Here is a 27,940-nt window from a genome sequence, read left to right as displayed (position 1 = left end):
TGCTTACAAAAATAGCACTGGAAGAGCCTGAATAGCTCCAAGAGCAATGTAACTGCCAATATCTTTTGCTGTTTCTAATGGCAGACCACATGTTTTTAGACAAACAATGATATCACATTATTCAACAGTACCAAAGTGCTGCAACTCATCGTAGTTCCTGTACTCCTGAAATTTTTCATGGATTCATTCCCCTTATTCTCAATACAGACTGAGAAGAGGCCCACAGCAAAGTGGCATGTTGAGCAATTTATTGATTCCTATGTCTGCAAGCATATTCAGGGCATGCCTATGGCTCAAGAATAGGCAGTGTCTGACAGTACCCAAGGTTCTGAAAAGAAGAAAAAAAAATTGATATTTTTGGACTTGGATATCAACATGGAAATTACCAAAGTCCCTGAAGTCAGCCAACATTGTTGTGAGTTTCCTTCTATACAAGGTGACCCCATATTTTCAAGCCATTTTACTATTCAAGTAATCTCCCAAAAGACTTAAAAAAGTTGTAAAAAGGATAGTTCATCGATAGAATATAAGAAATAGTAGTGATTTATTTCTAGGAAAGGAAACCAATGAAATTTCTATACATAAACAATATGTTCTCTACCCTGTCATGTTTTGTATCTTTCCAGTTCAATCATTTGAGCACATTATCATAGTGTGTACAGCAAACAGAGGTGTATGAATTCCCCAGGACAGACTGCTCCTGGCTGCAGAACAGCGGTGGTTCTCTACCTGATGGAAAATGGCACTGTGTTCAATTATCTACTTTGCATTGATCACTTGTGCAGGCCTGACAGCAAGACCAATCTGAAGAAGGCAGGAGAGAAGGACTGCTTCTGAAACCGGGAAAGTAACTCTGGAAAGAAACCACCGAGTCCTGCCACATGCTGGCAACATCTTTCTATTTGCCTAGGATACAGCTTGCACACTATCTGTAGGTGCTGGATGTTTTTCCTTTCAGATCAAAATTTTGTAAATAGGCTGTACTTCCACAGCTTCAGTTTCTCCCCTCTGAATTGTGTCACTAATGAGCACTTGATCAGTGACTATCAACTACCTTAACACTTTTGCATTGTCTGTTTTAGTGCTGGCTATCCAGAAGTGATTGACTGCAAGGCTTTGAATTCAGCCTGTTCTCCGTTTCTCATACTGATGGTTTTGTTTTATTAAATGCATATAGGCAAGCTCTGATACTACTGCTCTTCACTTTTCAGTATTCAACCTCCCAGTGAGTTCATTTCCCATTCTTCCGGTCACTTAAGTCATCTCTGATTGTATTTCCAGTAATTTCAGTCTATCCTACCAGCATTCTACTCCACTCATTATAATTTCCTTTCAGAGATTCTCACAACATTTTACCTTTTAAAGGTACTGGCAGGACCAGTAATCTTGCCTGACAGCTTGGGTATTGAAGAAAAAGGCTCATGCCTGAATTCAGCCAGTCTGTGGTTGCTAGACTATGTGTTGACAGAAGTTTCTGGCTCTAGTCTTGTGCCAGTGACTTTAAAAAAATTTTAAAAAAAATATCTGGCTTGCTCCAGCAGCAAACAAATGTGCTCAGAAACACTTTCTTTAGCTTGAATCTCGCACTGAACGTGTCTCAGCATACTGATAACAACTGTCCCTCTGCTTTGGATAGGTCAATGCAGCAAATGGTTATAAGCTTTAAATCAAGGTTGGATCATTCAACATTTAGAGAATATAAATACCTTTGATTATCTATCAGAAGTTCCACAGTACAGAGATAATCAAAAGAAGCGTATGAACTTCGGGAAGTTTACGTGCAAAGTAACAATTCTAAACTTTATTTGCTGCACAACATTACCAGAACAAAGCGTTATCTGCTTTAAAATTGTTTTCCCTGAAAAAAAGAAATCAGTTCTCAATAGGAAAACACAATATTAAAGGGCATAAGGGTGGGACGTGAATCTAGGCAGTTTAAGTTCACTTTCAAAATACCATCAAATGAGGCTTTCTGTGTTTATATCTACCAGAATAGAATAATTGTTACATGATATTTGATGACAGCTCTGGGAAATGCAGCCACTAACAGCAGACTAAATGACTAACTAATTCCTCCTGGTTGCTACTTCTGGGAGGTGAAAGGTTACTTCTGCATCTATCAAATTTCTTCTCTTGAGACTCCAAAACCAATAAAATTAGTTTGACAGGTCTTGCACCTATGGCTACAAAAATGTCTGACTTAGCATCTGCTAATCCAGAAAATTCAGAGTTAACGTCAGGCATGAAGAAATCTTGGCTAACAATTTTTGCTGACAATTGAAAGAGATTAAATTTATAAAGCAAAAATGTCTCTGTCATATCTGTGAGTTATATTTGAAAAATACACACATACTCACTATTTCAAATAAATTACTTGTTTTCAAGAGGCTATTTCTAGAAGCTATTCAGGTTTCAGTATTCACTGTGTAAGTGGGGCAAATTTTTACTTCTCACTAGTAGCCTCAATATATCACTCCTGTAAACTCAGTGTTTGTCACCACTTAGCATTTGCTAGTGTCATATTTTTTATTTAAGAAACAAAAAAATAGTGGCAATGGATTGACAACTCTCTGTGAACTGCTCTAAACACTGACTACTGTCAGCAACTTAAAAGTAAGCATAGAAAATCTTTGCATTACTGTCTACTAACTGTGCCTTTTAAGTTTGTAACTCATTACTGGCGTATCTGTACAGATCACACTATTAACCAGTCATAAAGCACTGAGTGGTTTCCAGTTCTACACTATCTGTCTGTATTTATCTATAGTAATCCCTTTTTAAATAGTCTGAAACTCATAAAGTAAAAAGACAGCAGCTGGAGAAGTCTAGATTAAATTCAAATTATACTGGAGTGAACGTACCTCTCAGAACTAGATAGGCAAAATGATGATTATACAAGGGGAAAAAAAAGGTTATCAGAGATCTGTGCATTAATAGTTTATCACATGTGGAACCTGAGACCTTGATTAACTTTGAAACACTCCAAGTGCCAAGCCTGCTACCTTCAGACAATCACACCATTAGTGCTTTTCTTACCATATGTTTTCTTTTGCACTGGAATCAGAGATAATGTCACTTAGTGTTAGGAGTTCGGGAACCAGCTGAGCCCTGAGAATATCAATAATTTAATGCATCTGCTATGGGAGGACAGTTTTCTTCAATATGTTTATACTTGAACACTACAAATCAAGAGATAAAAACTAAAATGACACTTGATTCTTAGCCTGTGTCACTAGTCTTTTTTTTGCCCAAGTGCCTTTTTGAGTGATCAGCTGATAAAAAGAAATGGAAATATGTGATACATTGATCACTCTTGGTGACAATCTGAGCACGGAATCTGAAAGTCCTGGGCTAAAATATGTTCTGTATGTGGGTTTTTTCCACAGTTTTCATCCATGACTTTTCAAATACATTGGGATTCAATGATCTTATGGTTAGACTCAATGATCTTAAAGGTCTTTTCCAACCTAAATGATTCTGTGATTCTAAACAGCAGCACGTCTGTGGCTGTTAACTGCAAAGCACACACCTGAAGAGGGAAAGCAAATCCAGCACAGAAACATTTTGCACCTACCTCCTCCACAGGACTCCGAACACTGTGTAAAGCCCTCGTATTCCCAGTCATAGAGCTCATCAAACTCCTGCAAGCTGCCATACAGCAGCTCAGTTTCCTCTGGGGTATATTCGGTTGCCTCCCCGCTGCAGGGACCGCTGTAACAGGCTCTCTGAGACACAGGTTTGGGACCTTCACATTCATCGATGGGCAAATCAGCCACAGACTGAGAGAAAGAGAGGAGCACTTGACATTTCACAAGCCGCACCTGGCTGCCCACTCCACAGGTGACACTACAGGCGGACCAAGCCTCAGGAATAAACCTGCGAGAAGAAGAAAGCAAAGCAAGTTATGTCCACAAACAGCCAGACAAGCAAAAGCAGTATAGCCCTGTCCAGGCCAAATTCTGCTTAATGAGAAACAAATGCTTCACCTATGTGTGCTATTATGAAGCACACATAAGAGCCGTGGCATATTGTTGACAACTCAAAGTTAACAGTGGAAAGGCTCGCAAGTACTCATGGAGTGTCTCCCTGTACCCTGGAAGGAAAATGTACACTTAGAGCACCCGCCTTCATCCTAAAATGTCTCAGTGCAAGGCACCCTGCAATGTCCCAATGTGATTCCACTAGCTACTTTTTGCTAGTGTTTAGCCCAGATCACCCTTTCCTTATTTGATATTATGATTATGTCACGAGTAAGTATTGAACAGGCTGCTGTTATCAGCTATTTGCAGTGTTACAGGGAAAATAATTTCAATCATTGTTCCTGTATAGCAGTAACCATTTCCAAGACTTAATTTGAAAACATAAAAAAGATAACAAACCCACCATTTCTGTAGCTGCTTTTTTTTTTTTTCTTTCCCTAGTACTGTTAATTTTCCTTCTCATAAAATAAAAAGCAGACAGTGTTCCATTTATATTCTGGCTTTGTCTGGCTGTTGCTCTAGTCCCACTGATTAGGAACCCTTACATACTCCAAATTTTTGCCTCTGAAAGCCCATACATACTTTAATAAAAGCACCTTGCAGCCATCATTACAATAAGAAAAATGGACTGAATTAGTTTTTTTTGTTTGTTTTGTTTTCCTCAACAATGGAATAATTTCTCAGTTTTTCTGTGTTGTCACCACTTTTTCAACATCTTAAAAAAAAAATCATTGCTGGAAATCAGCTTAGCTTTTTACGCAAAGTAACATCAAGCAAAAGGGTCACATTCAACTCCATATTACATCATTACCACCTTGTTTAAATGTAGCACACCTTGTTTTGCTGAAGCTCATGTTGATCTATGTTTATTCCTAAATATTTCTGGAAACAGTGGTTCCAGGGTATTCCATGACCTGCATTATTTACGCTTAGATGCCTGATGTTGGTGATATTAAAGCACTGCGGTAATGAATTCAGGTTACAGGGTGATTCAGATAGCTTTGTGTGACTGTTTTGTCTTCTCTATTGGCCATTCTACCAAACATCCTGCCACAGGCAACACAGTGGTTGTAGATGTACTTCAAAGGCTGAAACAGAAGAGCAAGTAGTTGGATCTGGCATTGATCCCTTAAGAACCTCACAGGAACAATTCCTATTGATAAAGCTCTCCCAAAAGTAAGCATTTGGGATCTGTCAGCTCCTTCAAACTGAGCAATTTTTTTTTTTACTGATATTTTTGAGTGCTAATCTAATGAACCGAAAGCTTTCTGCCATAGGGTCAACTGCCTGACAGAAATCCGTGTCTTTCAGCACTTAATACTGTGCATTAGCTAAATTTATCAAATAAATTAGAACCTACGGGAAGTATTTTTTATTAAAACATCGCTGTCACTGAGAGGATTTCTTCCTTTTGGTCTTCATTTCGATAAGTCACCACTTGGACGGCAGGCTTGGACAACAGACTTGGACACCAGACTTGGACACCAGACTTGGACAGCTTTGCCCAGGGCTGAAGGCAATACAAACATCTGTCTCTTTTATGTTCTAGGGCTACTCTGGGCTATAGAAAACTCATTTCTCACCTTGAGAATAGCATGAACAGTGTGATAGGAGGAAAAAGGAAATTTAGTTTTGTGATCAGCATCTTTGAAAGTATTTTTACACACTTCTCTCTTTCATGCATTGCCTTTCTGTAGTTGACAAAATTATTTTCCTTTCACTCTGGGGTTAAAAAAGAGAATCCAAACCCAAGAAAGGAACCTGATGCCCCCCCAGCATATGTGTACCAGGGTCCCTGACTGGAACAGCATAGTCTTGTAGAGCAGAGAGTGTGCATCTCTTTACTCACTTTTTGTGGGTATTTATAACATCTTGTTATAAACCTGATATCCACTACTAGTACTATACACAGGAAGTAATACAAAGGAAAAAAAAGGACTGTATATATTATTGGAACATTTGAAACTGTTTATAATGCTGCTACAAAGACCGCAAAATTTCTTTCTGGAGCAAAGCCTTTGAGAAACTAATGATGCAAAGTGATTCCATTTCCCTACTCAGACATTTTATCTTAAAAGACTAGTCTTGTTTCAAATATGATATCCTTCATTTTGAAAGGATTATAGTCTTAAACTGTACAGGTGGGCCACTCATATTGTTTTCTCTAAGACTGTGCAACTGCTATAATACTATTTTGATGTGGAAAAATTTCCTGTCACAGATTAAACAGTCCACGTCAGTTATTATGACTTTGATATTTTGTTTAGTTTAAATGTGTAGCTTCTTGACCCGAGAAGCTAAGAGGTAGAACTCCTAATCAAGCTATTAAAAAAAAAAAAAAGCACTGGTCTTCATCAGAAGCTTTTTTTAAACATTGTGAATTGTTGTGTAACTCTGTTGAAGAGCCACTGTATTTGAAACTGAAAGGGATGATCTTTTGCCAGGTATTAAAATTAATCATTTAGAAAAACAGATACTTCCTATACTCAGAATATTTACACATGGTGTATATCACACATACAAACAAGGAACAAAAGAAAGAGGACACAAAAGGTAAGAACAATATTAAGGCAAAAGGGATCATTTTGGAAATGAGGCTTGATCTATAAATGCCACATATTATTTTACCCTAGTCAGCAACTCATAATGAAAACACTGGAATACTTTCAGGAAATTATATTTTATTCAGCTTTTTAGGCCAAGTTTCTACATTTTAAGTGATAAATTTGGAAGTGTAATTTCATTCTAATATAACTGTTGGCTGCTAAAGAGGGAACTGGTAGAATCAAAAGAGTTGAAAGCAGCAAAAAAAGGGGGGAAAAACAAGAAAACCCTGCAAACAAAATCCCCATATAGGACTTGTCATTACATACTGAATATTTCTGTAATGTGAATGTATAATATAAATATACAATGGTTCTGAATTTTCCATCATCCTAAACCAGGAAATTACAAAGGCTTTCAAATATATTTGTGTTGTCATTAATGATAAATGTTGCCAAATGGTGAGTACAAAACACAAAAAGTATGTGGATAATAAGCAGTCAATTCCATGGGTTCAAAGTTATTTATACTGCATGAAGGGTATCTTCCACTGCACAGCATTGTGTTTTTCTGTATGTTAACACCTGGGTATTCTTTGAAAATGGAAGTAGTAGAATAGATTTACTGAGAATTAGGTTTTTAAGAAAGCAGGAAATGATGGAGGTGTTTCAGTTGTCATTGCTTGTTGTTTAATTAAATGCCACTGTAATAACAGTTGCTACAGTAACAACCTGAATAAATATGACAAAGGCAATAGCTAGTTCTAGTAATGTGGCAGTAGTAGTGGTCAGCTAGAACCTAGTTGTGTTAATAGCTGTAAAAGTGAAAAATAAAAAGGGGTCTCTTGCCTCAAAAAGATTACACTGAGTATTTCATAGCTCTCACCATACTTCTCAGATTAGCATGCTGCCATTGCATCAAAGATTCTCTTCTTTTATTCCTCTGCACAGCAGACATGGCAATGCTTCTTCCCCAAAGGAAAAATTAAGTAGTGTGTTCTGAGAACTCTGATAAATATTTTTAAAAGGAGTCTTTTGCTCCTACTTAAGAGAGATTCACTACTAGGTGGAGAAGTGAAAGCTCTAAGGAGGGAAAATCATGACCTTGCTGTGTTATGGCTGACTTTACTGTGCCTACTGCTATTCAACTGCTGGAGCACTGACTACATTGCAACTCAACTGTAGAATGGCTGATGGGTCCCTCTGCCTGTCAACCCCCCGTACATGGGCACCTCCGTGGGCAGCAGTGCTCTCAAGTGGAAAAGGAAAAGGGTTGGAATTGAAGGTGGAAAACTCTCCAAAGAAAACTGGGGTTTAAAAATGTATGGTGCTTGTACAGAAATGCCTGTACTTTTTTCCTTGACCTGTGGGCACTTCTGTGGTGATGGACCAGCAACCTTTTCCCACTATACAAGCGCCCTTGCAAAATAGTGAGGCATGGTATTTTTCAGTGGTTTTTGCTAGCTGTTGAGGTTTCACAATTTGCACAAGAACTGTGTTCAGCTGAAGGGACTATTGTTGCACCATTTTTCATATGCACATTAACCTGCACTGGGCTGCATAATGTGTTCAAGGAATAGCAGACAAGAAATGTAATGCCACTGACATCGATGGGCTCCTGCAGGAATCATTCAGGTGTGGTACTGAGCCAGTTTTGGCTCATTGCTTTTGTAGTGCACTATAACCACTGAAAATATATTTTAAGGAAATTTAAATATGACAGCAAAACCAGCTTACCGTGTTTGTATGTAAAGCACTTATTACAAAACATTGGTCAAACTGTGAAAAGCACAGCAGTCCAGCCCTCAGGCTGCACATCCAATGGACCTGCAAGTACAAGTGAATTGCAGTTGTCCACAGAATTTTGATCCACACGTGAACACACTGGGGAAATACTACTTGCACAGCTCAATTTTGCAAGGACTGTTTGCATTGTAGATATTATTATGCACATTCATAGATAGAAAGCCGCTTTCAGACAACAGTGTGTCTAGTGGGGTTTTTTTAAAAAAATAATTTCCTCTCTGAGCTATATAAAGGGAATGTATTTAAAAGTTCAGCTTTTGTAGACCAAACTGTGCTACACAATGATCACTTGCATACAAAGGTAGCAAAAGTGAAGTCAAAATTTAAGTTGAGAACAGTTATGACAATGGCACTACTTAGTCTTGGGATAATTATATTTTTTAATTCAAATTCTGGGCACAGCTAAGGACTGGTGTATATTCCCCTTTGCATAGGGGAATATATACATAACTGGGGAAGTCAGAAGAAGAGAAACACAAAGATAGAGTCCATGCTGAGTAATGGGAGACCTTCTATAGCAGGTCATAGTGGGTTCAGGGTGAGAGAGGTGGAGGGCTCTGCCAGGTTTTGTGAAGGTCTCCAGAACACCTGATGTACATAGCCACAGCCTCTTCTTTCCAGGACTTGGATTCCTATAATATGTGTTATGAAGCAAAGAAGAAGCGTGTATACAGACTGACGTCCTTTGAGCTATGGAGAAAAATGTCTTATTTTCTTCACTGCTGCTTAGTTACATATTGCCCTAAATTTTTATTGCTTAATCCTTTTTATCTTAATCCATCATTGAGTAAATCCATGGATCAGACAAAGTTTGAGGTTTTGAGAACTGTGCATACTAGTAAGATGGAGTGTTAAAAGGTGCAGACACCCATCTAATTAAGGCATCTAAAATCAGATACTACTGGTGCTTGATCAAAAGCTTAGAAAAAAGCTTAGAAATTTTCTGTGATAGAACTGGGAAAAGAGCTCAAACTTCCAAACTCATTATCTTGAGCTAAAGTGCAAATCTGTCCTTTCCATAGGTTTTGAGGTGTGGGTAACACCACACGATGCTCACACATGGCAATGGGTACCTGCTGGTGCTATTGTTCAGAGAAGTGAAGCAGAGGTCATGACCACTCGTCAATAAAATCTCAGGGCTCCATCTGTAAGAATAATGGCACCAGGGCCATCTGCATAGGTCTAATACCAATCTGAGTGATTACAGTTTGTGCCTCTACAGTTCCTCTTCAGTTTAGTTTGAAGACGATCTTTTTGTTCAGCTTTGTGTCCAATCATTCCATACTACTGGTGCTCTCCATAAATTCACCACTGCTTTTGTACCCAGGGAAAGATAACTGCTTCTGCCCTTTAGAGATATTACACATAAATCCTAAATAGTGGTGACTGTCTAAAGGGGCTCCTTAAATGAATAGGTAGAAATCATTACCTAATGTTAGGCTGCTGCACTTCTGATCTTCCCTGTGACCAACTACATATATAGGTTAATTTTTTTTGCCATTAGATCTTAATATGGAGAATTTTCCCTAAACTTACTTCTTCCTGTTCACTGCATGACACTGAAGAGGAAAAGCAACAACATAGCAGTTGATAGTATTTGTGTATGCCCTTACTACTTCTTTTGGCAATCCAGTAATCATAACATGCTTTATTTTTAAAATGAAACATTTGTAGGAAGTTTTAAAATTACTTATTAACCTGTGAAACAGGTACAAACATCATGATGGAAACTATTTAGCAGGGAAAACCACAATAAAATAGCTTACATGTCTTTGGAAATATAAATACCTACTGAAAAATAAGAAAGAGATATTGGGTGACTCTGTCACACTGGCCTCTCTGTCCATATCCAGTTCCCTGAGGGCTTTGTCCCCTCCACTGATGCATGTCAGGAATTTCCTTTTGTTTTTTACTGAAGCAGCCCCCATCACTACGATGGTGCCATCTGGCATCCAGATATTATTGTTTGCCTTCTTCCCCCCCCGGCCCTTCTTTTTATGGCTAGCACCAGGGTTATTTATGGCAGTATGTTAAAAGCTGTGTATGGTGTTAACATACAAAAGCATTTTTCAAGAATTAGAGACAGGAATCTTTTAAACAACCCCTCCACCACCCATAAAAACAATCTCATTATACATAGAAAAACCCATGCTTTTTTAATCATGACTGCTGCTCTTTCTGGCTCTGGCTGTCATGCTGTGCTGTTGCAATGAGTGAGAAAGGTCATACATAGAGATACTGTGGCTTCTCCCTCAGATAACGTATTTTTAAGGCCTGGTGAATGGTCACTTCAGAGATGGACAGCAATAGGAGAACAATATGTATGACAGCACAGGACAGCAAGGACTTCTCACCTTAAACCTTTGTCTTAATAAAGACTACAATGCTTTTTTACCAACCTAGAGTATTTCAAAGTAGTTCTGTCAGCAATTAATATTTAATTGACCCCATCAAGGGGTGCAGCAGGTCAGACAACACAAACATAACTAACCCCTCTAGCCTTGGAGTGGCTGAACTGGTTATGATTAATTCTTTGAGCAGCAGAACTGATGAAGACCAATTTAACATGGATTTATATTTGAAGTCTGAGTGCCCAAGTGGGTTCCCTGGTATCTTTTAAGGACCAAACTCCTTTAGAAACCTTTCCTTCAACTGAGGAACTGTAGGGTGTCAGTTTTCTACTCAGTCCTTTAGTTCAGTGAAACATATGGAAAATCCTACCGCTGGTAAATTTCCTGGTAAATATCAACCAAATTTGACAGAAGGCTAAAATTCTTTGTGATAACTTTATACCTCTGTCAAATTCAGTTAATAGGAATAAATTCAGACATTACTGAGAAAAGAGGAAGGCAACTGACAGATAGACATATACAGACAAAATTAAACTGTAAGACTTGCTTCCTTTAGAAATTCCTGAAGAAATAACTAATGGAAGGCACTGCACGCAGATGGAATAAAAATGAGGCATCTGCTGCTTTAGCAGCATGTTAGAGAATGATCAAAAATTACAGGTGAAAGGACAATGTTGAAAAAAGTGTAAGTTTATAACTCATAGTATGCAATTTAGTAAAAAAAAATTGTATTCAGTAGAAATTCACAAAAGTCACAAGACAGAGATTCACAAATATAAGAACTTAGTGTGTAAAAGAAATCAGCTGAAAATTTTCAGCTTTAGCTTTTAAACTCCCAATAAAAAATAAACTTTGAGAAAGACAATAAAGTTCCTTATAAATGGGGTCTGCTTTTTCTGTGTGAAGAATGATAAGGAAGAAAGGGTGACAGTGGTAGGGGAAGAATGGTCAGCTGGCTACAAAGAGTGATCCTGTCTGTAGGGGAGAATGGGGTCAGTGACTTGGTAGCATAAGAAAATTCAGGAAGAGCCTCAGAGGAAGTATAGGAAAAGAGTAAGTCCTTACTGACATCTGCCCAAGTACAGTCATGAAATTGGTAATTATTGCATCAATACAAAGTGAATAGGAAAATCATACAAGCATAGATTCTCTGAAGAAACTTCCATTACTCCAACTTCAAGAAACATGCTCATGAACACACAATGCTGCCTTTCCAGCACCTGGCTTACTGTGCCACTGGAGTCCTTCTCCTGCTCTACAACCATTCTCCTTCCCTTCTACGCTGCCTCTCCCCTGCCCATCATTCCCTCCCCCTTGGGATGAGTCCCAGAGAAAGCCCATCCTGCCTGCCCAGCTCAACTCCCACCCTCAAACCCTACTCAGCCACCTCAGCTGTACTGAATGAGAAAAGAGAAATGGCTTCCTGAGGAGAGGGAAAACAAGCAATTAAAATTGTTTTTACAACCCCTGGTATGTTTTCTGGAAATATTTACAGCAAAGTAACACCCTGTAACATGCTTAGGCATAAGACAGTAAGAAATTGATGGTTATGTTGTAGTTGCTCAAATTCAGAGTCAGCATAATAGCTGGCCACATCACATAATGTCATCCCCCAGCCGGTGCTTGATCCAACATTTAAAGCCTCTTGATCATTCCAACCCTATAATTAGCATGCACCTACACTCTGGACATTCACCAGCCAAAATGTGTGGGTGACAGCCCTACATCTAGCAGAATGGTAGGTCATGGAGTATTACATTGTGTCTCTGCATAGCTGTGGAAACACAGGCCAAAAGGCGCATTATCATGTAATACACCTTGCTTTTCATCTAAATGGTGCATGTGAAAACCCTACACAGCTGAAGGTGGACAAGTGATGCCATAAAACTGGCATTAAAGTTGATTGTTGATTGTATCTTGGTGAGTTCTGAATGTACTGTCTCCTTTTTTGTGTCATTACATTTCAATATAATGACCAAGACCTAAAATGAATAATTGTTTAAAGTTAGCCATTAATGCAGAACACTATTAATAGTGAGGCACCCAAACCCTTTTTATGTGGAAGTTCACTGCTCAAGGTTACTGTCAATAGGTTAGGTATTCCGGAACAATATGCAGATGGCTGTTACAGTTTACAGACAGGCATGGCCCTTTCAGCACATGTTTTCTAAGTTTTTATTTGATCTTTCTGCCTCATGCCTTATCACTAAGAATCATTCCGAACTAAACATTAAGGCATGGATATCTCCAAGCTCCAGGATAGTCTGTATAAAGACCCTGACTTTATGTCCTTTATTTTAGCTGTTAGTCAACACATATAACAATCTATACTGGAATTCCATTTAACGTCACGTTGATTTCTCATCAGCCTAAAGTAAAGATTATACGTGCTCCCAGAGTTGTGCTTTGTGAGGTGAGACAAAATGTACAAAATGTCACCCCAAGGCAGAAAGAACCTAGTCTGGACAGTGCCCCCCAGGATTGATGTATTGGTGTCCTGCTGCTATCACTGAAGCGTTTCATGAGATGGCGTAAAAATATTAGGATGTCTTTGCAGAACAGTGAAACTGTAAAGTAAGAAGGTGTCATAGCTGCACTTAAAACATTTTAACTTTCTTAAACTCCTTTTCCTTTATATCACTCAAGGTCTGTTTTAGTATCACAAGTAATATAACCATACGGTTTTCCAGAATATTTTATCAAAATACATGTCATGATAAACAAAAGCCTCTTCATCTTTCCCTGCAGGTTATGCCTGTTCTCTACAAACCCCTTCTTTTTATTAATTAAAGCTGCATATACTTATATATCTATTACTACACTCTTTTTCTACAGTACTGTTAACATTGTTCACAAAATTTATCTAAAAAGTTTCTTAGTGTAATAAATTGTTCCAGATATGACTACGTGTCAGTATTATTCCTTTTAATAAACTTCCAAAAAACACATCTTTTTTTATATATTCTTCCAGGGGCTATTTACAGTTTGACAAATGTACATTTAGCTAAGTGGTTTAGTATAGTCACAAGAAAAGACACACGAAAATAAACTGCATTTTACAAATGAAAAACACATATGTTCACAAATATTGAATTTTCTAGACTTTGATACTGTATGAATTAACTTACGAAGTCTTCAAAACTCTGGAAACAGTTAAACATGTCATATTACACGCATTAGCTGCTATCAATATATATATACATGTGAATATGTGCATTTGTATATATGTGTATATATGTGTTTGTATACATGATGTATGTATACCTATGCATTTATATATACTTATGTCAGCTGGATTAAAATAATTTTTATTTTGAGGGCTTTATTACATGTCTCTAGCTCTATTTCCATGTTCCAGTTTTAAATTACTTCAATTCAAATTAACCACGCCAAACCTGCAATTATATTGCATAGCAAACAATGGCTAATACACAGCTGCAGTTGTAATAAAAAATGCCATGTGCTCAGCCACGAGGAACTGGATACTGATTAAAGCGGTGGGCAGAGATTACTATTATAGCATGCATTTATCACAGTTCCAGACTAAAAAATCCAAACCATAATCATAACAGTATTTTTAATTTCTCAGCCTCATTGCTGAAGGTTTATAAGGTACATCAGTTTTACTGCAGCTTCCTTTTCATTGCTATTTTATTGGACTAAGGAAGATTAATTATCCGTAAGTGACAATAAAACCCAATTTTGAATGAAATTCTGAGGGTTTTTTAAAACGACTTACTGTTTCTAGCTTCTTCTGCATTCGTGCTATTAATGAAACGGAGCACATGCAGAAACCGCTAAACTGTATTTTCAGTAGCACTGTGTGAAGCACCTGGCTACACCAGGTTCATACAGTTAGGTTTTCTTATTGATATATTAAGAAGTCAGGTATCGATCTTCAGTGGAAGTGTTCTTTTCAGACTTTTTATTGTAATTTTTTTTCCTTCAGCATTACGTGTAACTATTTTCGCGCCTTCCACCTCTTTGTAACTCAATGGTATTACTTTTCACAAAACATAAGACAAACAAGTAGAAAAAGATTAAAGAAAAAGTCACATTTAGGGGACATAATGAGTTAATTTTATGTATTTAGGAGGGAAATATACAGTTCCCATCGTTTCAGGAATCTGCATGTGAGGCAACTGTCCGTGCAGGTATGTGGGCCAACCCACCATCCAAGAGGGTCTGCAGCAGGAGGAAGGGCTACTAATGGGGTATAAGGTACTGACTGAGATCCATCTTGCCAAGGTGGCAAAGACCATAAGTGGCTGGAAAAGCAGGGAGAGGAAAATCCCTGACATGAGGAGGTTAGTGATGATAAGGCAATCCAAGCCACAGGGCTGAGGTTTCTAGTTTATTTTCTGCTCAAGTTAATTCATTTTGTTTGCTGCCACTACATTCTTCATGGGGGGAAAGGTGAGGGGGAACAAGCACTGTATTTTACCTCTTACTTCACAAGGGTATTGTGAGGATAAATAAATAGAGGTGTCGAGCTGCAGAGTTACAGCGGTAGCGGGGAACATATAACTACATAGGTAGACAGACTCTCACTACAATATTATTGGAAATGACCTTAAATAAAACATTTCTATATTTGTTCAGATTGAATCTGCATTTGCGGATTTGAATTCTGCCACACATACTGAAGTGTGACACAGTCTTAGGCCCATTGATTTTCACAGGGTTGGGTTTAGCCTTTACACTCAATTGAAAGCCAAACACAATTTCAAGAGATTGTGTTTGGTCAGCACAAGCCCCAGATCCCCACATCACCAGAGTACGTTGTAAGCAAAATTTTAAGACTTACGATGGTTCTTCAGACACCACTGCCCCTTCCTCCAGCTCTTGAGCCTGCTTATACCATGGCAACTTTGCTTCCACGGGGATTTTCTCTACAGAACAAACACAAGCATGTGAAAATAGGAAGGATGCAGTAACACGGCTAGGTTTGCCAGCCTCCCCTCTCTCTCAAAGCATCCCTGTGCTGCAAGTGTGCCTTCATACACACGGAAGCTGAGCACAAAGCAGAAGGAGAGGTAAAGGAGAGAAGAAGAGAGGGATACTCCTCTGTCACCTGGACTATAACATTTAGAAGGTTGTATGGCCAGATAGGTCTCTGTTGCAGCTAAAAGGGCTATGGCATTCTAAGGCCAGAAAGGCAAATTAAGTCACTTTTCAGACTATTCAACTGGGCTGTAAAAATAGGTGCTCGGGAAGGTATTTTTTGGAGGGAGCCTTGCAAGTGTAACAGGCCTCTATTGACACTGCAAAGGCAAAATGTATAAAAATCACTGTGTTTACCCTTAAATTTTAGAACGTCAGAAGATGCATTAAGCTTGTTTTTGATAGATTACAAAAAGGAAGAAAAACCCAGATTTGATGAGCGATACCGCAGAAAAACAGAGAAACTGTAATAAAATGGCCCCGCTATACTTTTCAACTTTAAGCTTATCAGTTCATCAGCTATGTGGATTTAAAAAAACCCAAGCTTGATACTTTTTCTGTCATTGCTGATGGAAAACAGTAGAGCTGCTTTTCTTCCCCTCCAGGATGTGCGCACAGCGTAATGAGCTGCTCTGCTCCGGGGAGCCCAGGGCCATGCTGCTTGGCGAGCCAAACTCTGCTTTCATGCGGTGTCAAAGTGGAGTATTTGAGCTGAAGGCAATGGAGCTGTTTTAGCTCTACAGGGGTATAAAGCAAGAGCAAATTTGGCACTATAATTTGGGAAGGAGCTCTGCATTTCAACAAAACATTCTGGGCTAGGATCAGGGGGAAAAACTCAAATAAAAGGGAGTGAGACTCAGACCACTGAGGAGAACCAGGGCCAGACCTATTTGCCACTCACAAATCACCTAAGTCTTTCAGGTTTCTATAATGCACAGGTTTGTACTCGCCAACGGGAGCAGATTAATGCCATTCAGAATAGCTAGGAATTTTCTGTGCCTCTGTTGTGCACAACAGCAAACCTTTCATATCCACGCATGAAATTTCCCATCTGTCAGTTATATCATAGACGAAGAACAACCTCCAACTTGATTTCACAGCTACTGCAACTTTAGTCAAGCAAATTTCCTTGGAGCAAGTTATTAAAGGAGGAAAAAAGGGACAGTAATAGAGTTACTATGCCTATCTCTTACAAATCGCTTGCCAAGCTCTTACTTTAATATATTTATTAGTGCCATTTAAGGGTGAATATTTGCCAGCACAGCTCTTAGTTTAATCTATATTTTACCACTTTTGTTATCCAAAATATGTTGGACATATTTCTATTTATATGTTCTGCAGCTTGTTTTATGGGTTTTGGAAAGCCAGGTCTTACTCCTGTGCTTTTTTTTTTTGCTTGGATGCAAGTGCTTGTAAAAAGCAAAAGCTCTTGTGTACCATTGACTGTTATGTGACTTTTTAAATAACTTTTCTTTTAGAGGTGCAGTTAATTATCATCTACACCATAAAATGAGTTAGAGGATTAGAAATTTTGATGTTGTACAGAATTCTTTGACAAAAAGAAAAAAAAATAAAAAGCACTCCTAACATAAGCCAAGGAGGAATTTCTACCTTTGGAAGTTAAACTAAAATCTCTCCTTTTAAAAAACAGTTCCAGTAAAAACATTTAAATCCTATATTATACAGAAAGTTGTATTGGGTGAAGACACCTTCTCTATTAAAACTGAAAATCATTACTTAATCCAGGGATATCCATTTTTTTTCCATTACTGGCGTAAGAGAAAATGCCTCAATGCTTGAATACACCAAAATGAAATAAATGACATGATCTATTTGCATTCTATTTCTGTTTAGCACCGTGTGTTAAAAGAAGGAGGAGTTCCACATTTTTTGCTTTGCTTCAGTCACCTTGGAAGATTGTTTTTATGCTTTGTGTTAAACGAGAACTAGAGGGGAAAAGCAGGCTAAGACTAAAACATTCGATAGAGGAAAGTACTTTGCTACCTCTAATGCTCTAAATTTTTAACTCTAGATTTGCAAAATAAAAAGGACAAATTTATGGAAATTCTATTTCCATAGAATAGAATAATTTGGATTGGAAGAGACCTCTGGATATCATCTGGTCCAAATCACTTCTGAAAACACGATTCAGCCTTCAGGTACATGGGTCTTCAAACATTACCGCTTGCCTTATGGAGGGACAGCTGTGAGAGTGTTGCAGAAATGAGATGAGGACTAAAATTAAACACAAGCAGAACAGTATGCTTCATGTAGGACTTTCCATCCCATGGGAAAAAATGGAAGAAAGAGGTAGCTGCCTACGATGAGAAATTAGTCATGTATGTAGTGCAGAGGGCAGCATAAGAGTTTATCCAGGGTAAAGATGCCGCTATTTTGCAAGGGTGGGCTACCAGCAAACAGCAATTTGCTTAGCTCCCAGACTAGTCCCATCGGAAGAGACTTCTTGACACATGCAGGCAAGCAAAGCTTTGCTAGATGGTTTTGCACCCTTCTCAGGTTCCCTAGGCAGAAGTCAGTTGTAGGTGGTTTGCAACACCTGATTTTTGGTGTCTTAATTGCATTTTGCTTACACTGCGTGCTGCAGGCAGGTAGGATCCTGCTTCACCTGTGCTCTGAACACCATAAACACATAAAGCCCCATAAAGCCAACTGACTGGCTGACCCCAAACCCACTGAATCTCCGTATGAGTCTCAGAGTCATGTTAACGCAGTCACAGGACCTTTTTTTTTCATCTGAAGGGAGTGAGCTTATGTTGGCCAGCAAAATACAGTGCTAACATAGCTATTGCTCTCCAGATGTCCTGTGTCTGGGTTTCACCACTTTGGTGGCTGGCAGAAACAGTGAATCCTCATCATCCAGATAAACTAGCATCTTGAAACTTGGCAAATGCCAAGTTTCAGCATCATTGACCACCAAGTGCAGAAATTAAAATTCAAAATTTCACTGTTCCATCTTGGATCAGCATGAGGTCATGGATCATTCCTATTTCACAGGGCTTCATAATAAGTGCTCTTAATATGTATCAAGGTAGCAATTAATTTCTTAGAAGGTCTCTTCCTATGGTGGGGCTTAAGTCTCCAGTTTGGGGAATTTCAACTCACCTGCATTGCTGTAGCCCAGAAGTTGCCATAAGTTAGTCAGCATACAGGCACAGAAGTTGTGTCAACAGAGCTATATACACACACACAAACACATGCACGCTCGTATACCAGTGGAAATGGTCGAATACCTGTGTCTGCTGCCCATGGTCACTGCCCATTAATCCAATACAGTCTCCAGGACTTTTTTAAACATTCCCATCCCGTAAGAACCTCCAAAGAGCTGCAGAAATATTTTCTCCTTCTCTTAACAAAATGTGGGGGATTTTTACCCCGGTACAATTCTGTCTGAGGCCCAGTCAAGAAACATATCTATACATTTTGTGAGTACTCCTTGCTATAAGATGCTTCAGCTCTAACAGTCTGCCAAATTTTGCAGCTTTGCTGGTAAAAAGAACCTCATGTTGGGATATACAATGCTTGCTTCTGACCTATTTCAAGATCCAAGTTATGAAAATGCATTTTAAAATTATGGTTACATTTATCTATCATAGAAGTTATTTATATATATTTAATTCCCTTTTTAAAAAAGGACAAATTTTTCCCAGACACAAACAGTGAGGTTAAATCTGCTTACACTATTGTCAAATTTACATTTATATTGCTTGGTCTGGTGGATCACAAATTAAAAGTGAAAACCCCAGAGCTTGTAAGAAAGAGGAAGGGGCCAGCATTCATTCCAAGTTGCTGGCAGGCAGACTGGAATAGGAATGGCAGGCCTTAAAGGTGTAAATTCACAACTCAGTGCAGGTGGAAATCCTGCCACCAGCAACAAAACAAAACTGCTCAACATGGAAGAGCTCTAAAAATTTATGAGAATCCTTCTGCCTCATTACCTTTGGGTTTGTAGCAGGGTGTGGGTACGATGCATTCTTCTTTTATGTGTGGCTTTGTTTTAGGACTACAGCCCCCTGTATGCATCCCCCTGTGATCAATGCAAAGGACCACACGGTATCTGAGTCCTTGTCCACAGGTCACTGTGCACTGGGGAAAAAGAAGGAAAAAAAAAATGTGTGTGATATGTCACAGGAGAAATAAATTAAAGGGGAATACGCAATAGAAATATGTGTATATCAGAGAGCAAAATATGATGCAGAAATACGTAATCCTGAACATAAATTATTCATAATATTTGATAGCTATGGATAAAGTATAAAATTGTTATAAATTTTTGCCTTTTTGCTCTGCACGTTTACTTGTTTTGGACATTTTGCGGCTGGATTTCTCTTGCAGTGCCAGTCCCTCAGTGGTGGCTACTTGGCTTGTGGCCATCCGTCCCATATTGGATATGCTCAGCAGCACCCTGTCAATTTCATCTGGAGCCACTCTGCTTTGCTTGGACAAAGTACTGGGGCTTAAGGGCTAACAGGGGTGGCACTCAGCTATTTTGGACTATGGCACCTAACAGAATGGGAAACTATTTGGGCTTTCTTCCCTCAGACACTTTCTTAAGTGTTTTTTAATTTATTTTTGGTAAGGAACGTGAATTTTTCCCCCTGTATGATTTGTTTCAGAAGTGGTTGCATGGGAGTGCATCAAAACTACCAACCAATGTGGAGGGCTAAGGCTACCAGCAAGATTACTTTGCTTTTGGATAGCAGCTTTTATCTGGAAATCGCAAAACCCTTTGCAATCAGTCAAGAATACCTCACCTGCGGGTGAGCTAACTTAGCTTCTAAAACCCAAGCTTCTAAATCCAATTTCACTTGTTGAGAAACCAGGGTAGAGAGAAAATACATTCAAAAGTCAGTCTCTATGTACAAAATCATTTTCTGCTTTTGTAGAAAGACATTTACTTTCATACAGAAGGAGGGTGAATCAGGAACAAGACAACTACAAGCATCAAAGAGCAGGGATATATACGATTTCTTGTATTTCTGGAAAATTCTCAGCAATTCTTGGTACCCAATTTATGGCTGACAAGTTGTAACAAAGATATACCATTATGGGCTTATGGGTTTTGTTGTGTGCATTTCATTTATGTTCGCAGTCTATTATTAGTAGAAGGTCACTAATTAACATTACAGATCTGATTTATGTTTCCATCATTTTGCTAAATCATGTTAATCTTATTAATACAATATTCCTGAGTATTAACTTTGCAGTTAGACAAATAGCATAATTTAAAACCAAGATCATGGTAATAAGGAAAGTAAGTAGTGCATGTTCCTACTTCTACAAGCTCACAAAACTATAATTTAAGATACATTCCTAGCACGGCAAATACAAAACCAACAAAGCTAAACTGATTACCGGAGACCATTCCTGAGCAAGCCACTTTGGGCAGTCAAATATATTGCAAGGCTGGACAACAGGCATCTTTGGAGTATACATGCATTTCCATTCTTCCACAGGGCTGATATGCCCCTGAATGTCTTCTTCCACACATGAGACGCTGCGGCTTTGAATGCCCCCTCCACAAGATGAGGAACAGGCAGTCCAGGGTGTACTTTCCCATCTGGGGAAAAATAAAGCCCCAAAACAGAGAAACATCAGAGAAGGGAACCCCTGCTGTGTCCCCCCGCCCCGACCTGCACCACCTGAAATCCATCAACTGCTATCTGCAGGAGGTTTGGGGTTTTTTTTCAGATTAGTATCAGTAAAAAATAATCATATATATATTTCATAAATGGCCATAACAGCAAAGGACTCTCAAGGCTACTGTCTTTAAGTTACGGATTAGTAATATGAAATCTCCTCTCTCCCACTAACCCTGTGACCACTGCCACAGAACTCTAAATACTTTTAACTTAATTCCTATTATTTAATTGATGGGATTATCATATCTTCACAATTTCTTATGTTCTGGGGAATCTTTGTCACAAATCACTGGAAGCTTAGGGTGCTCTAAAGCTGATGGTCCTTTTGCGGAACATGTCAGGGAAACAGCAGTGTTTCTTTCTAGGGAAACAACGACGTTGAGAAAAAAAAAAGATGATGGGAAGAAATTACCAAAAAGAAGACACTGTTGAAGTCCCACCTTGCTTACTGTGTCCAGTTTTGGGCCCCTTAGGGCAAAAAAGACATTGAGGTGCTGGAACAGGTCCAGAGAAGGGCAACGAAGCTGATGAGTGGTGTGAAGAATAAGTCTTATGAGGAGAGGCTAAGGAAGATGGGTTTGTTTAGTCAAGCGAAAAGGAGGCTGAGGGGAGACCTTATTGCTCTCTACAACTACCTGAAAGGAGGTTGTAGAGAAGTAGGGATTGGTTCTCCCAAGTCACAGGCGCTAGGACAAGATGAAATGGCCTGAAGTTGTGCCAGCTGAGGTTTAGATTGGATATTAGTAATAATTTTTACACTGAGAGGGTTATTAAGCATTGAAATGGGCTGCCCAGGGAAGCGGCTGAGACACCATCCCTGGAGGTTTTCAGAAGATGGGTTGACATAGTGCTTAGAGACATAGTTTAGTATTGGGGCGGGGGGGGAGTTTCTGTATGGTTTTCTGTTTGGTTATTAAGCATTGAAATGGGCTGCCCAGGGAAGCGGCTGAGACACCATCCCTGGAGGTTTTCAGAAGATGGGTTGACATAGTGCTTAGAGACATAGTTTAGTATTGGGGCGGGGGGGGAGTTTCTGTATGGTTTTCTGTTTTTTTTTTTTAATCGGAGTTAGGTTGATGGTTGGACTAGATGATCTTAAAGGTCCCTTCCAACCTAGATGGCAATATGATTCTGAGATGTGACTATACTGATAGGATACATGGCTTCTGATGGATAAAACACATGGGCCTTGTTTCTTTACAGTTGAGGTATTAAGAGGAACGGAGAAACCATCTTTTCTCTAAAGGTGCCATTTGAGAATGCAACAATAAATCCACAAAACAATGTGTATGTTCTGGAAAGCTATGCATACTTACTAAAATAATACTTTTATTACAGTGATGTATATACAATAATGTATCTATCATTTTATATGTGTACCTGTCTGTTCACATAAAATAGTCTGGTATTTCCACTAACACTCAAGCCATTGTCACAAAGAGGATCTGGGACCACCATCATGATCCAGTGTGGCTATTTCTGTATAATCCTGTGGATGCCTAATGCTGTAAAAGTGTGCATGTTCTGTCTCCCTGGATACATTTAACTTTTTTTTTTTTTAATTCAATGTCCATTTGATAAGGACATTCAATATAAGGTTTGAAACAATTATTTTGGTCATAATTTTTCATTTCTTGACTTAAAAATTGTTTTTTGCAGAAAGAAGAACATCTCTTTCTTCTTTCAGGCAAGAAGGAAAAAAGCGAAAGGCGAGGATTGTTTTCTCCCACTTAAAGGAGTAATTTTGATTAAGCAACAATTTCAGGATCCCCAAGATTATTAAGCAATATGAAAAACGCTTATCTTTCCCTCTAATTTTTCATCATATCAACCTGTCTTTTTCTCATCAGCTCCAGTACATGTAAGCATTACCCACACTTGGCTACTGGCTGGCCATAAAACTCAGTGTGAAAAGGCTTGTTAATAACTGTTTATGAATGGTAAAGCCACTGACTAATTCTACAACTTATCATGAAGAAGTGGTGAAATAATGTTTACACCATGCCATATCCATCATCGTGTGCTCAGCATAAATAATATGTGTAAAAAATTGCTAATTTTAGCAATGTTTTTAGTTCCAATGGGTTACCTGTGGCTCTGCTGAACAAGTTTCCCAGCTCACAGCAAAGGTTTCTCACTACCACAAATCTAAATGAAGAGGCCTCAAACTGAAAATCACGCTGCAGAAGTTGCTGCAGTGGAAACTGATGCAGCTTTTCCCAGGCATAAAAGTGACATGGCACCAGGGAATTCCCTGGAGTCTTCGGGACAAGTTTCCAGACGTCTTAGGCAACCTCAGCAATACCAAGCAGCTGAAATCTAGGGAAGCACTTGGATGCTCACGTTTTGTGTAAGTGTAAGATAGGAAGGTGGAGTTTCTCTGTTGAACAGCTCTTAAAGCAGGCGTCACAGCTCCTTTCAAGGTACAAAGGCATACAGCATTGACCAAAAATTTGTGAAAGGAATTGGGGCTGCATTTAAAGTAAGCACTGTATCAGCTGAACCATACTTCTCCCTCTTTGTGATGACAGTAAAGGCTGAGGGATTGCACTAGGCAAATCTTGCAAAAATGCCTTCCCAGATTTGCCTTCCACTTCTGCTGGAGTGTTTGTCATGCTCCTCTGTCCCTGGTATTAGCTGCAAGCCTCAGAAAGGTGATGCAACCAGGGCCTCTCTGGATTGATTGAGGGTTTTTTGATTTGCAGCTTTTTTTTTGGTTGGGGGTTTGTGGCTTTTTTTTGGCCTAAACTCTGCAGTTTCAGAGGAAGGATATTCTTTATCCCTCTGACTTGTCTCCTCTCTCATGCCAGCCTCGTGGTCTGTTCAGTTTCTGCTGTCCCTCAGGTTTGGAGAAGAGACATGTGGCTGCATCTTCCCTCTTGGGGCGAGGGAGAAAGACCTGAGCCATGTTTGTGGGTTTGTTGGAGCACCTGTGGGAATGGGGGAGAGGAAGAAGAGGGGAAGCAGCAGTGAAACAGCAGAGGGAACAAGGGGGTCTGAGGTCTGGCCAGCAGTTGCAGCCTGAGCAATCGATTGTGGGGGGATGGGGAGTAGAGGTGGGGTTAAAGGTGCAGCTGGGAGAGTGGATGTAAAGGGCCTGTTACGGGGTGAGACCATAATCCAGAACAGCTTGAGAAACAGTCTCAGCCTTTTGATCATTTTCAGGGAATGATTTTTTTTTTTCTTTTTGACTTTCAGTGTTACTGAGAGCCAAATACCTCAGGGCATTTTGATCCTTTATTTTGGATTTTCTTCAGCAGTAAAAAAGCCTCCGCCTGGCTGCCAGCTCAGGATGCTTTTTCCTTAAATACAGTCTCTCTACTGTTAAGTACTGCTGAATCATCCTCTGGTATAAAATTCTTCTCCATCTTTTGTCAATGTACATGCCCTTTGTACACAATTTAAATTTGTTTTAGTCAAAGTTTGAGTGTTAAACCCTGTATATTCTAGCTTCTATATTCCCTAGTAACAGAAGTTTAATTTTTGAGGTTAGGAGGTATGTATGGGGTTTATTTTAAATAAAGAACAGAGAAAAATGTTTTCCAGAAAAAAGGAATTAGACACAGGGATATATTTTAGAAGTGTATCTCATGAATATTTAGTGATAAAGACTGTGTGTATGTAACCATAAGCACTTAGTTAGGAAGAGAAAAGCCATTAACAATGACACAGGTCATTGTTAATGGGTCTCAACACAAATGGCAGCCACAATCCTTGGTAGGTAAGCTGCTCTCCTCCTTGTCTTCTCACATGCAGTTTGGGGTGGGTCCGTGATTTGGCTGGAGACTCTGTTGAACGTGAATGCACTGCGCTTGCACATCGACACGGAAAGGTCTCTGCATTAGGCCTCACCATGGTTTGAGGGAGGTTGTTTCCTCACTAGGATGAGACTAACAAGTTGCCTACTGGGTTCTTTCTGTGATTTCATACTCCATGACACAATAAATTAATGAAGAAGGAAACACAGCACAGTTCTGTTGCACGTTCAGGCAGTATTTCAAAACCAAATGGTTATTATTCTTCAACTACCAAATATTTGTATTAGCACCAGCCTTATTCATGGCTTTAAGAGTAATTACCCATGTGGTTATCTCCATGAAGATCTCAAGTCTTACATTAAATGTGTACATTTTAATTGTGAGATAATTAATAACACAAATCAGGCCTTGATCCTATTCCTCCCCTGATCTCTGATTACTTAGAAAAGCCAATGGATAAATGCCCCTGGGGAAGGCTTTAGCATGGGTTTGCAGGATCAGAATACAACACTAATACTGTCTAAACCCAAAATCTCACGATTTATAAGCATGCAATTAGCAGTACTGCTGAAGAGAGACAGAAAGTCTGATGATTCATCAGAAAGCCAGCTGCCATGTTCAGAGATGAGTAAAGAGAGTGAAAAGGAAAGGTGTGAGAGAAAAGGAGAGGTGGGGCGGTGAGGAGTGGGGAAAGAGAGAAAGAAAGCAGCCACACACTTAATAAGTCTGCATTGCTGCTTCAGCTAGAATATTGTTTCAGTTCTGCATCAAAAGGATTTATAAAAACAGGTTAGCATTTGAACATTTCTAGGTTAATCTGCAGAAGTTGAGAGCAAGAGAAAAGCTACATCTATTTGAACATTTCTAGGTTAATCTGCAGAAGAAGAGAGTTAACTTAGTTTGAGAGCCAAGCAGAAATACAGGGAAAAGAAAAAAAGAAGCAAATGTATTTGTTAATCCTAGCATCTGGTTGACTGTTTTACGTACCGAGGAAGGGGATGGTAGAGGTCATAGGGCATGATCTGCTTGTATCCATCACTGTTAGGAACAATAATGCCAACCCTCTGAGTAGAAGGTACACATAATAAAATAAACACTAAATGATTACATTATACATTTTTTTTTACACAATATTACAAAAACCCCAAGCAAACAAGACACTTAACCTAAGTTGCTCTCACATTTAAAATAAAACCTATGCTTCCGTCTTACTGTTTCTGAGTCATTCAAGGAATAAACCAACAATTACTAATTCATTCTTATAAATATTTTACTGTTTGATAAGAAGTAATCCATTATCACAAGGGATCCAAATGAGTTGTCCAATTATTAATTAAATTTATGAGGGTACTATATGTCATTAAAAAATATATATATTTCTACACTTCTCCACTTTCTTGGAGCTTGGATGCAAAGTGACTGAAGAAACTAGGGGAACATTTATCTACTTCAGAGAGCTCTAGATAAATACTTTTTTTAAACTATTATATGGTTGTTTCTGCCCTTCAGATAAAATGTCTGCTTTTACAGGGGCCAGGATTAGAAATTTGGGGAATCTAAATGCAAGACTTCAAATCTGTAATTCTTGTTTCTCCACCTTAAGTCAGTCCAACTTCATTCATCTGCAGAACCTGCCTGTTTATTTGGGTTTTTCTGTATTAAAGAAGGAGCTGGAGAGAAGAGTAATATGTCAGCTTGAGTTTTTGCTTGGTTTTGGTGTTGTCATGACTGGTTGGCTTGGTTTGCTGTAGTGTTATTGGTATAATATCTAAAGAATATAATATCTAAAGGTTATAGAAGGCAATATTGTAGATCAAAATTAGTAATCATCTGAATCATTATCATACCAGTTATGTGTGAGATGGGTGTCACTTGACTTGTTGGCAACTACAGGGTCTCACTGAATTGCTAGTTTGAAATTTCATCTTTTATCTGCACGCTTTTCAGATTCTGTCTCAGAGTAACTGTACTCATGTTGTCTCCCAATTATCAGTATATCTATTAATGTCAAACAGATGATCCCAGAGCACTTCGTCAGTTTCATCAAAGCCACTGTGCAACAGGGCACTTGGGCAGGGCAGGTGAGCAGAATCATCAAAGAGAAAATTCCAGTTGGTTTAAAATAAAAAGTATGTCCCTGCCCAAGTTACAGAGAGAGGAGACTGGCTGAAAAGCAGGAAGGTAGTTTTTAAGAGCCTTATACAGATGAGACGTACTAGGTATGCTGCTACAGATTTCTGCAAGGAGCAAAGGAGGGGGAAGGGAGAAAGTATGCTCCATCCTCAACACGCTTCACTGAAAAATGCTGTGAGGATTCAAAGGAGTCTTGTCATGCTAAGGCTAAAGGGGTCTATTCTCTTTTCAGTCAGAAGGGTTTTTATGTGCATAGCTTGTCCACCATAGGAGAATGGATCTCATTGTGTTTTCACAGCGAGGAGTCAGCGCCAGGTCAGCATGCTGGAATTTTCCCGCTAAAGCACGGGAAGGCAGCAGAGCCCTGGGATTGCGTGATGGGGACTAGACAGCTGCCCCTAAGGTTAGCAGCCTTTGCAGTCACCGGAGCCCTCCGAGTAAGTGTGCATGTTTGCATCTTCGGAGAGTTGCCTGCCTCCACAAGAATCTAAACATCTAGGAGAGGCAGTTCTGGCATTGGGAAGCTTTGGAAAAGATAAAGGGTTCATTTAGAGTATGGCCAATGAACAAGTCTTTTCAGATGTAGCTTGATGGGTAAATGCCTGGAGATGACAAATTGTGTATTAGAATTTTAAGAAGATCGAAGGGGAGTTTTTCTGAGTATTTTCTGCTCATGCTTTTGGGAATCCCTGCTGGTTTCCTGATTCTTCTGTCACTGCTGCTGAAGTTCCATTCTGAAGTCATTTGCACCTTCCGGCTCATCAG

At 39.1% G+C, this 27,940-nt stretch overlaps 1 protein-coding gene across 2 annotated transcripts in view; it reads right to left on the bottom strand.

Moving 5' to 3' along the window:
- Positions 1-27,940, bottom strand: part of ADAMTSL1 (ADAMTS like 1) — a 208,822-nt gene that overhangs the window by 77,623 nt on the left and 103,259 nt on the right. For both annotated transcript variants that reach the window (XM_014952589.1, XM_014952590.1), the window contains exons 10-14: positions 26,030-26,080; positions 20,998-21,202; positions 19,581-19,728; positions 15,488-15,572; positions 3,575-3,876 (exon numbers count right to left, since the gene is read on the bottom strand). In XM_014952589.1, the coding sequence (XP_014808075.1) occupies positions 3,575-3,876; positions 15,488-15,572; positions 19,581-19,728; positions 20,998-21,202; positions 26,030-26,080 (791 nt within the window). The remainder of the gene's footprint in view (positions 1-3,574; positions 3,877-15,487; positions 15,573-19,580; positions 19,729-20,997; positions 21,203-26,029; positions 26,081-27,940) is intronic.

The sequence above is a fragment of the Calidris pugnax genome, unplaced genomic scaffold (genome assembly GCF_001431845.1).
Source record: "Calidris pugnax isolate Ruff unplaced genomic scaffold, ASM143184v1 scaffold208, whole genome shotgun sequence".
NCBI lineage: Eukaryota > Metazoa > Chordata > Aves > Charadriiformes > Scolopacidae > Calidris > Calidris pugnax.
This window is presented reverse-complemented; position numbering and strand designations above follow the sequence as displayed.